The sequence below is a fragment of the Balearica regulorum genome, chromosome 16, assembly GCF_011004875.1.
Source record: "Balearica regulorum gibbericeps isolate bBalReg1 chromosome 16, bBalReg1.pri, whole genome shotgun sequence".
Taxonomy (NCBI): domain Eukaryota; kingdom Metazoa; phylum Chordata; class Aves; order Gruiformes; family Gruidae; genus Balearica; species Balearica regulorum.
Window position 1 is genome coordinate 9,298,169 of NC_046199.1, and position 11,528 is coordinate 9,309,696.

Sequence of the window (11,528 nt, forward strand, 5' to 3'; positions counted from 1 at the left end):
GACACAGCTGGCTGTCCCCCACCACATGTAGTCACCCCCCCCAAATTCCCCAGCACATGTGCTGCTGCACTTCGAAGGAGGCTCCTTTTATTTCCATGACTTCCCTCTGTTTTAAGCTCCACCAGTGACAAGGATCATTTTGCCACCTCCAGGTTCATGACACTTCTCTGTGACCAGACACGTAACATGCTCCGGGAGCTCCCATGGCCCCTGACTCTCATTAGCTTGGCCCCCTGCAAACGTGCTGAAGATGAAATCCAACAGGAGCTTGGGGTGGGAGCCCAGGTCAGCTTGCACGTGTGCCACCATGCCGCAGGCAGGAAGCAGGTAAGGGCAGGTGACCGCACAGCAAGAGCTGAAAAGCTTTTAACATCGTTAATGGAGAGGTTGGTGTCAGTCATCGGGAGAAATGTTTCACTCCGGATTTGCCCTCTGGAGACCTGCTATTTCGTATGCAAAGAGGGCTGCTAAGCTCCATGAAGATGTTTCAATTACTTGCTAGCTGACAAAGTACCCCAGCACCAGCCATCCCCTGCCCTGCTGCTCCTTGGGGACCTCGAGAGGGCATGTGCTGCGGTGGAGCTGCACGTGGCAAAGGGCACGGCCAGGCAGCAGGCAGAGAGCAGGCAGCAGGGTGAGGGTAGGATAGGCAAGGACACCCACAGCACGAGGCCAGACACAGTCCCAGGTGCCAGCTGGGCAAGCACCAACCTCACCCCTGAGGGATGGCAGAGAGCCGTGGTGAGATGCTGCCACCGGCTCCGCTCGCCCTCTGCATCGCCACATGGTACGAACATTTTCAAGAGCCTGCTCTCCACAGAGGCTCTGGCACTGCATTTTACAGCTAGAGCACTAAGTCATTCAGTGCAAAACATGAGTCCATATTTCTTTTAAGATCTCTTGAGCTCCTCAAGGAGCAGCCACTTAAGCAGTCCTTGCTGGACCACAGAGACACACCAGCTGCTTGAGCTGGTAGGAGGAGAGCAAGGCTTGTTTTATTGGTACAGGACATTCATCTGCCTCATCGCCACGTTGATGAATAGCTCTATTTTACCCCGTGTCAGGCTCCAGCAAAGCAGAGGATGAACAGCTAAAGCTGCGGTAAGCCCACACACTCCATTTAGCCGGGAGATGACTCAGACGAGGCTCTTCGTGCGGGTGGAGGTGACGATGAAATGCGAGGGTACGAAAGCCGACACGCTGGCGAGTGGGGGCTCTGCTCTCCACACCGGCCGCCATGCTGCAAGGCAGGAAGGTGGACCGTCCTGACCCTCTGTCCCCCTGTTCAGTTGCAGGACAGTTGTGGGCACCCTTGGCACAGGCACAGCCCAGCCCCAGTGCTCTGCTGCACGGCAGATAGGGCTGTGGATGGCACTGAGCTCTCACTTATTAAATACCCTTTATCCCATTCCACACAGCATCCCGACAGCTCTCCAGCACCACGTCAGACAGGAGCAGTGCAGCCCTCACCATGTGTGGGATGACCATGGCCACCCCGTCCTTCCTCCTGCAGAAACCCCAGGCAGCAGCCCCAGCCCTGCCCAGGAGATCCAGGGGATGGAGCGGGGCAGGGAGCAACATCACCCAAACCACCTCCCGATTCCAACCAAAGCTTCAAAAAAGAAAGGTGGCAAAGTCAGAAAGCCAAATATATATTTTGCCTGCTATCTGCCTCGAATGAGCATTTGTGGAGCCGCACAGGGTGCGGGGCGCAGGGTGCCCACCCCGTGCACACTCCACCTGCCTCTCCCCGCAGCGGGGACCGCACGTGGCAGAGGCAGCAGCTTCGCCCAGAGCTTTTTCAGGTCAGTCACAGTTCCATGAACAAAAGCCACCTCTCGTCTTCAGCTTGTTTCCTGGCAGTGTTAATGGTCTGCGCTCCTCTGGGGACCCAGCACTTGAGAAGACGCACTGGAGGCAAGCGGCAAGGGAGGGAATTAAGACCTTATTTCCTCTGCCAGAGATAAGATCTTTAAACAAGCTTCTCAGCCAAGAACTTTAATTTTTTTTTACAGGTTTTGCAAGAGAATCTTGTTCTCCAGAATTGCATCCGCCTCCAACCCACTTAGAGCTGCCAAAGCCTGTGCTTCCCCCGGGACCAGCCTGCGAGCGGCAGAGATGGATGGGCTGACATGGGCATGACTTCACCCTTGCTGTCCTGCCACCGGAGCTGGGAGCTGTCAGTATTCCCAGAGCGATGATCCTGCTCTGGCCCTGCGCTGCAGCCCCGCCAGTCCCCACGGATCAAGCACAGGGACCACCCCCATGCGGTGCCACAGCCCCCTGCCCCAGCATCAGGGCTGGATGAGGCCCCCGGGATGAGTATCCCTGCGAGCAGCAGCAAAGCCTGACTCAGTGGCACACTGCTGCAAATTCCAAATCCCTCTGCGTGGATTTGGCCCCACGGTTGCTCCTGTTTTAACCTGGGAAGGGCCAGCATCTGTGGTCTTGTGAAAGATGCTCATTCTCTCTGTGAAATGCCTTCTGGAAATCAGTGAGGGGCACTAAGCTGGCCATGCAGGGTTCACCTCCCCTCTTCCACAAACCCAAGCAGGTCATTATCTCATCGTGTGCCTCAGTTCCCCCTTGTAACACAGAAATGCCCCAGTACTGGCCCTGCGTTTGGGGAACACAGACAAATGTTCCTAAAACCACCATAGCCTTCGATGGCAAGGCCCTTGCCTTGCTCATGCTCTGGGGGTTTGCAGACACCCCCCCCTTGCTTGGAGGCGGCTGTGGGAACAAACACTCTGGGCTGTTTTATCGGGCACATTACATCGGTGCTGCAGATTAACGCACCAGCCCTGAGAGATGGAAGGGAGCGTGAGCCAGCCAGCCAGGCGATAAATCACAGGACGCAGGCTCCAGCTCTGCCCACTGGTACTAAAGGTGCTGGTCACCATGTTCCCAGCGGGACGAACGCTGGTGCCTCGGAGCCGCTTTCGTGTCCCACGCCCTGGGGAGGGCAGACACCCGGCTCTCTGGGCTGACCACGTCCCAGTGTTAGCCCAAACGTGCTCCCTGTCAGCTGCAGCCCCGGGCCAGGACTGACCACAGGTGACAGCCATGGGACAAGGCCGCAGGCTCAGGGAGTTTCCCATTTTCCATCTTCACTCTTTCTCCTACATCCAAGCAAGTGTCACACACACACACACACACAGAGCCCCCTTGGGAAGTTTTCCTGTAAAAAGGTGCATGTACACTCACGGCTCGGATGAGCCTGCCAGCAAGGGCTGTCTTGTGGGATCTGGGACACGACAGCCTGCCTTGAACTTAAGCTCAAGGGCGTCTGTATTGTAAAGTGCAGCATAGCACAAGGATATCCGAATGGGCTTTTGATGAGCTTCCAGCAAGATAAACGAGCTTCCGTGACCCCGCTACATCCTCCTGAGCTAGATCATTGGTAAACCAACCGCTGCTGTAGCCCACAGCTCAGACAAGCTCTGACCTCTCACATCCCACACACACGTGCTTGGGTTAATGTCACTGCTGGAGAATGGAAGGTCTGCCCACCCTAGGACTCCCCTTTGGTGCTGAGGACCTGTCCAGGCTGTCCAAGCACCAGACACCCAGCAGGGGAGGAAAGGAGAGCTAACAGACACAGGCTCCCTTTCCCTTACCGGAGGAAATCCCGAGCACTCAGCCCTGTACGGGGCAGATTTCCCAGCTGGGCACAGACAGGGAAGATTTTTGCCCCAAACCAGCCTCCAAACCCACAAACTTCTTGGCCTGCTGTAGGCAAACAGCTACCTCAAACTGCAGCAGGTCTAGGCTGTGGGGCTCCCTCCTAGGGTGCCGTTAGTGCATGTAATGAGCTGGAGATAATTGTTGCCTCGGGGACGCAATTAACTCCTTCCTGGCCTGGTCCAGCTGGGGCTTTTCCATCTCAGGAGAGCAGTCATCCCCCCCTCAAGTTCCTTTGAAAACTTACATCCCTCTTCCTTCTCAAAGAGCCTTCTGAATCACAGCCTGACGAGCAAAGCGAGTTCACCTATGTGTGGTGATGATTTAGATTTGGGATATATCTGGAACGTATAATTTATTTCAGGGATATGAGGCACCAGTGAAACTGGGAGCAAGCAGTGAGTAAATCAGTCGCTCCCTTGTGATACCGGGGTTTGAAGCAGCTCAGTGCAGCCAGCTGATGGGCAGCCCTGCTCTCAGAGTCTCGCTCCCATAACGACGAGTTATGGGTACCCTTGGGGGGCTGCAGGGGCACAGTCAGGAGCCCTGGAGGAGGTGGTGACATCAGGAGACTTTTATGACAGTGCTGCCAGCCACGGCCCTGGTGACACAGCCCCTAGCAGAAAGGTCTGTGTTGAGCAGCCCTCTGTCCCTGGGGGCACCTGGAACCAGGCGCTGCCCAAAGCGCTGCTCCAAACCTGCGCCTTCACCCACGGGCTCCCACCTGGAAGGAGCAGAGGAAGAACCAGGCACAAAGTTCATCCTCCTCCTTGTCCCCGTGGTGGTTTCCTTTGCAGCAAATTACTGTTTCAGACATGAAATATGAAGACAGAAATTGCCAGCGACTTTTAATTTGGGTTCTGCCAATTTCTCTGTTCCAGCTATTGATTTTCCATAAAGATGAATCCCTGCTCCCAGCTCTCTCTGACAGGCACTATCTGGGTGTTTTGCTTACCCCGAGAGTGGAAATATATATTTTATTAAGTGTCAGAGCTCACTAATGAGAAGAGGGAGGAAAATCAATTGTCTCCTTATATCTTGATCTCAAAGACAGGACTAACAAGTTCTTTATTTTGATGCTGTGGGCAGGAGGACAGGGCAGAATGACAAATGTGGCAGGCAACGGCTGTCAGCTCTGCTACGGAGACAGCTGAGGAGACGGGGGGAAAAAGGGGTACACGGTGTTTGAATACTTCAAACACATTTGTATTTGTATTAATTCATACAGAATCATAGAGTGCTATAAAATCCTATAGTTGAATCAATCCCTGATGCAAAGCTATTGAAAACAGTGAAATTTCAGCTGCAGACTATGAGCAGGTTGATACACATATTCCTAAAATCAAGCCAGAAGCTTGGCCAGCTGTTCAGGATAGGGGCAGCCAAAGGGGTTCCATTTTTCCATGCTAAATTTGGGATGAAGGTTAGCATTTATGACAATGAGAAGTACAAGCAAGCTCAGTGCAGAAGTCTCTGCACAACTCCAGCAATAAACCCAAACGCGCACATGCTGTGCTCACAGAAAGTGCTCAGCTGACATTTAACCCTGCCAAAATGATGAGCAAAACTTGCTAAGCCCAGGGCTTCACCTTTGCTGCATGAGAAGCTCAGCCACTGCACTCAGCTCAGCCGTGCAATACTTTCATCTTCTACCTTCACCTTTTTTTCAGGTCAGTTCTGGGGTACAGGAACACCCTGAACAGCCTAGACCTCACCAGCTCGAAGGCAGGCATGCTCTCTGCTAAGAGCCATTAAATACAAAGACACCCCCACATCTTCAGAAATCACGGGATGGGAGGGTGCAAGGGAAGTGGACACAACGTGCAAGACTTGCTTTAAACACCTCCCTGGGCGTCTGGCACAGGCGGTGGCTGAACAGGGGGTGAGGTTAGCTGGACCTCCGCAGAACGACTCTCACGTCCTTAAGCCCTCAGACAACCAAGGCCAAGGGAAAAGAACAAGTCCAGTTCCCAGCACACACAGCCTGAACGACAGGATTGGGATCCGTCAACATTCATTTCCTGCAGAAACTTGGTGTTATTACCAAATACTGATCTCTGCTAGCCCTCCTTGTGCCCCCAAGCAAGGCTATCAACCTTCTTTCACTCATATTTGTTATCTTCCTTGTCTGTTAGAGAATCACACCTGACAATTGTATAGTTAATCTCTTGGCAGCTGTGAAATGAAATGGTAAGCTCCGGCTGCCTTGAGAAGATGCATTGATTTCTTAAAATGACAGATCGCCGCCTCCCTTGATGTTCAAGCAGAAGCTCAGGGCTGGTGTTATGGATCTTGCCTACCATTCAATTAAAAAAGCTTAGCAGAGGTGCACCAGCTAAGCGTACAAGACAGCATTAAGGCTAAGCCCTGACCCAAAGATTTAATCACAGGGAGTATGAAGGCACCTTCAGACGCAGGATGCCTATCCGGTTTGCTGATGAACACACTGGTCATGGTATTGAGCTTGCCACCGTGAACCAGACAAGCCAGTCTCTGCTCCACAATAAAACAACCGATCGGCCAGTCAGGTCCCACAGCAAAGCAGAGCAGGAAAACCCCTTCCTACCCAAAAGGAAGTTTGCTGTACTTAATGGAGCAGTTTATATCCTATTTCAACACATCTCTTTAATAAAGATTATGTGTTTAAGTTAATAAAACTCCTGACACTGTGTGAAACAGCCTGAGTCTCGCTGCAGAGAGCAAAGCACCGGAGAGTGTCTGGCCTCAGATGTAAAGATTCACCCTCAAAAAAGTGCAACCCACCCCCCAGCATGCCATAAAGCCCAGCAGATCCCATTAGTACCCCAGAACCACCTGTGCTTTCCCAGGCAAATACTCGCACCTGCAAAGCAGCAAAGAGCCAAGCGGAAGCATATCTGTGGGTATCCCAGATCCACCCCACGCTGGGTCAGAGCAGGTCCCAGGCAGAGCAGCAGTGGGATGCTGACGATGATGTCCTAATGCTCAGGAACTCAGGGCAGGGTCATTCAGAATCCTCCTCCCAGAAATGCTATAAACAGCGCAGTTGTTTGGAGCAGCCCGGATAGCTGGGGCTGCGAGGATTCACTGGCCCCAGCGGCAGAGACACACCTGCACCGGGCGACTCAAAACCCCAGCGAGGTGCCCACGGTGTGAGAAACAGGTCAGCCATGTGCCGGCACAGTGCTTCACCGAGCACACCTCACGGGGTGCCACTTTGACCTAAGGGCTTCCCAGGACGGAGCCAGCTTTTCTGCTCAGTGCTGCACTCGTCATGCCTTCCTCTGAGCTAGCGTGCTGCGCGGATGTGGCCAGCAACCATCTTCTGTCTGTCCTGCCTTGGCTCAAGGCCGTGTCTCCCCACAGCTCACTGCTGAGGTCTGGGCTCTGCAGGGATAAGAGCTTTAAAGCAGCTGCAGTGAAGCAGCTCGGTTAGGCTCCTTGGCCTTGGAGCTAGGGCTCATAAAACACTGAGGCTGCTGCTTAGCTCCACGGAGCAGAGGTGAAACATGCTGGAGGAGCAAAGGGAACATGACAGACAGGGAAGGAAAGCTTTCAAAAATCACATTTTGGATTCTCCAATGACCACAAACCCCGCAGTCCTCAGAAAACAGTCCTTTTGTTAGCTTTAGTACTCCCACAGCCCCATCGCAACAGCAAGGGGGGACTGAAACCAAATGTGCCCGTTCGGGGGGAAGCACAGAGCCATCGGCCCCTCTGCTCTTCTCCTCGGTGCCCTCCAGGACGGTGGGAAATGCCCAGCCCTGGGCCAGGGGACAGACCCTTCTCACACCTCGAAGCTCACCACAGCCCGTGGATCACAATGACGCCCCCTCGCCCCACGCCCGGCATCAGGAGATGCATCACATTGTGATTACAACAGCCAGGCATTGTGTGCTGTAAGCGACCCGACTCACCGCCTTCGCTATAAAACCAGACGCTGCTAATTAAGCGGGCAGAGGCGAGCGTGGCTACGCTCCTCTCCCCATGCACGTGGCCATCTCCCCTCGGGGCCGGCCTGGTGTCACCGAACCCGCAGGGACCCAAGGTACCGCGTTTCCCAGGGACCAGAGGGCAAAGAGGGGGGCAGCTGAGGAACACATTACTGAGATTTACGGAGGGGAAGGTACAGACGGCTTTGGGGCTGACAGTCCTGTAGACAACTGGGGTATGGCCCCACAAACCACTGCTGCCAAGAGCAAAAAGCATCACGGTGAAAAGCAGGGGCCCCGAGGGGAGAAGTCGGTGGGTGCCAGGGGCTCGGCCCTGCCAGCTGGGGCACAACTGGGTGGTGGAAACTGACTGCAGGGAGAGGGAACGGCACCCGTGTCCGCCCAACGTGCCGGAGCCTTGTCCCCGGGCGATTTGCCTGGAGCTCCCCGGGCCTGGCAAGGGCAGGCAGGGCCACCCCAATGTGTCACCGTGGCAGGGCCGGGAGCTCCCCGGGGCCTGGCGAGAAGGGTCGGGGCTTGACGGGGCAGGGTAAGGCGGGCTGGAGCCTTCCCGGCTTGGCCCTTGCCAGAGGGGAGCAGGGCTTGTACCTCAGTCTGGGGCAGCGCGAGGAGGCGGCAGCCCTGGGGCCAGGGGCTGGGTTTGAGCCACAGGAAAGCCATTGGGGTGCCTCCAGCTCCCATGGGTGCCCCCTTCCACTCACCCACCCAAACCTCTGGCTTGGGTGAGCCCAGGGCTGCGCAGCCCCCAGGTTGTGCAACTACAGCGTCCCAGGCTGCAAACATAGCAGCACTACTGGGAATACAGCCGTTTCTGGCAAGAAAAAAGGGATATAAAAACAGAAAGGGAAAACAAGCACAATCACAGCTCTGTCTGTGGGCAAACAGACTGCTCGAGAGAGCCAAATCACTCTGAAAGCGGGGTAACATAACCTGGTGCATGTGCTGTCCCTGTTGCGCTCCATACGGGGATGCCAGGAACTGGCACCGCTTTGGTTTAGGGTTTTTTTTTTTGGGTGGCAAGAAAAAAGTGAAAAGGAAATACAGCTTGTTTTTAAAGTTGACAGCTCTCAAAAAAAAAGTTGCTGTGAATGAGCCAATTAGTATAAATTGTAGCGCAGCTAGGGGCCAGACATCTGAAAGGTTTATAAACGCTTGCAATTCCTACGAGAAAGTATTATTAGTTCTGTAATGTATTTAGGGAAAATGAAGCTAAGAAACATTGCTTTGTCAACTAGATATCACCATCTAGCTTCTACAAGACATGTAAGAATTAAAATATCCCAGAACTTAAATAATTATAACCAGAAAACTACATAGAATGAGGAATGTTACCTGTTGCTAGGGCGTATCATTGCAGTCTGACTGGGGTCACAAGATCTTACTTTCAGAATTCCGTATTTCTTTTTCAAACCGAACATGTTCAGCTTGTGAAAGGCACGTTTTTGCACGTCAAGCTGGGTTCTCATTAAAATATTACTGACGACAGGGACACAAGCATTTATTTAGCTAATTTCTGTTTACGATACATAAGCTGTGTGAGCCACAGGTACTTCTGCTAAAGCACAACAGAGAAACACCTTCCATCTTGGCTCAGCAGGCACCACCGACCAGGGCATGGCTTTGTTGGTAAATGAAAGAGCTAAGACTAAGAGAGCAGATGTGACATCACAAAGGATCACTACCTCACACCTTCTCACCAGCAAACCGTTTCCTCATGGGTGCTTCACATGTGTTTCATTCTCTTCCTGTACATTGCTCGTGGACTAACATAGGTGTTCTACAAGAAAGCAAGTAGATATCACGGGCCGAGGTGATGCTGTAAACTAGAACCAAAGAAAGGGAAAGCAGCACATCGCTGAAAACATTGTCAGGTTATGACTGTCAATCTGTTGTTGAAGGTAGAGGTGCAAGGGAAAACACTAGCACTCCTCTTGGAAGCTGCTGCGAGGCGGCACTCAGCGTATTGCGTGGTTCTGCCTGCTGCATACCAGCTCGCCTGGGGGGCAGAGGGTTAATTTGAATCACCAAGGTGATTTATGTAGCTGTAGGAATTGGCTTAGAAGATGGGTCTCAAAACTCGACAGCCTGGCAGATTACAAAGAGAGAAAAATAGACATCTCCAGAGATGTAGAAGAATTGAAAGAAATTGCTTACAGGAATACAAAGGCATCTAATTAGAATGAAACAGAAGATAATAAGATAGGGAGAAATTTTGGCACAGTATATCAGAGAATAATTCCTGACAGCGAATCTATTAAGCAGAGGTACAACCTCTCAAGGGGGGGAGCAGGAGACCGGGTGGTTGGAATATGTAAGAGTAGACTATACAAAAAGAAATCATACAACTATAAAGGAAAATTCCTCTGGAACTACACCTAGTCTAACAGTTCTTTCCCATCTGTAAATTTATAAGATAAGCTTTATAATCAAGAGAGGAGTATTATACTCCTCTCCAAGAGAGGAGTATTATACTCCAGCCATGATTATACTCCCTCACAGCTGCTTTTCCTTTGGTTCTTAATGTTATTATCGCTGCTTTCTTACACAGCAACTGAGCTTTGGAATCATGGCTGTGATTTTGAATGAATTTGAAACCAGCTCGGGGAGTACTGTGTACAACAAAGAACAAGACGACAATGCCACCTGGGAGCAGTACTTGGAAAGGAGAAACCTTGTTGTGCAGTTCCTGCACTCCAACCTGAGCCTCCACCACCTTCAGCACCACCAGAACAAAGTGGAGCTTCTGAAGAAGTGTTACTTTTACTTGGAGATTGAGCCCAAACACGTGAACGTGAGAAACCAGAACCACATGATGCATCGCACTGACATCTTGCAACTAATAGACTCCTGCCAATTCCAGAGGATGAAGAAGGTGGGGAAAAACCAGACTGAAATCCAGCTGTCACTTTTAACTGCGCTGTTAGAACAGCTGGAACAAGGTCGGGAGGAGCTGAGCTGTTACGTAGAGACCTGGGACATGAGAACCTTCCTCTCCCGGTGGGACTTTATTATGCAGAGACTGTCCAAGCTCTCCGAGTTTATGGAAACTCTCCTTTCCTTGCAAGTGCCGGGAAAGCTCTATGTCAAGCACCGTTTGGTGTCACCAACAGATCTTAGAGGTACTAGACTCCCCAACATCAGCCTTTCTCTCTGTACAAAGATGCCGCTGATCTTTGATCGAAAAGAATCATTTGCACACAAGAACTGGGCCAAGCTCGTGTGGTTTACTGAAAATCAAGAGTCACAGCTTGAACAGTGTCAGCTGCACCTTAAGTTGCTGACAAATGAGAGTCAGACAGAAATGGGATACGGTAGGATTCAGGTAGTCACCTCCAACACGTGTATAGTCCAGGACCTGCAGCCTGGCAGATCATACAAATTCACAATTAGAAGATCAAACACTCAGACATTTCTCTGTGACAAATGGCAGGACAGCATTATATTGAAGACAAAAACTAATGCTGTTGAAGACGCGGATAGCAGCATTTGTGCACCAGAAGGATGAGGTGGCACACAAGAACGTATTTCTGATTTTATCCATTTGAAAAAGATGAATGAGAAAAATTAAAGGTAAACCTTATTTTTAAACATTTTGCGTAAAACTGAACTCATTCTGTTCTTAACAGCCACCTTCCTCAAATCTTCCCAGGTTAACAGTAACGCATTCCAAATTTCTCAGATAAAATAAGATCCTCAGGCAGCATTTGGGACTCGACAATTGCTTCCCACTGCCAGAACTCACAGGGAGGAGCAGCTAGAAGCAGGCAGTCTTGCAGGACACCTCAGGTGCAAAGCACAGGAGATAGAAGCATCTCCATCATCCAGTGCTTTCCATCCACCCAAAGATGCCCAGTGCCACCTTCTTGTAATTATGTTGGTTTGGGGTTTTTTTACCACAAGTTATCCAACCTC

General features: G+C 51.7%; 1 protein-coding gene across 1 annotated transcript; it reads left to right on the forward strand.

Annotated features, from left to right (window-relative positions):
• Positions 1–1,131: 1,131 nt before the first annotated feature.
• Positions 1,132–11,121, forward strand: FNDC11 (fibronectin type III domain containing 11). Its single transcript, XM_010299933.2, has 2 exons — positions 1,132–1,203; positions 10,165–11,121. The coding sequence occupies exons 1-2, from the start codon at positions 1,132–1,134 to the stop codon at positions 11,119–11,121; spliced, it is 1,029 nt and encodes a 342-aa protein (XP_010298235.2).
• The last annotated feature ends 407 nt before the right edge of the window (positions 11,122–11,528 follow it).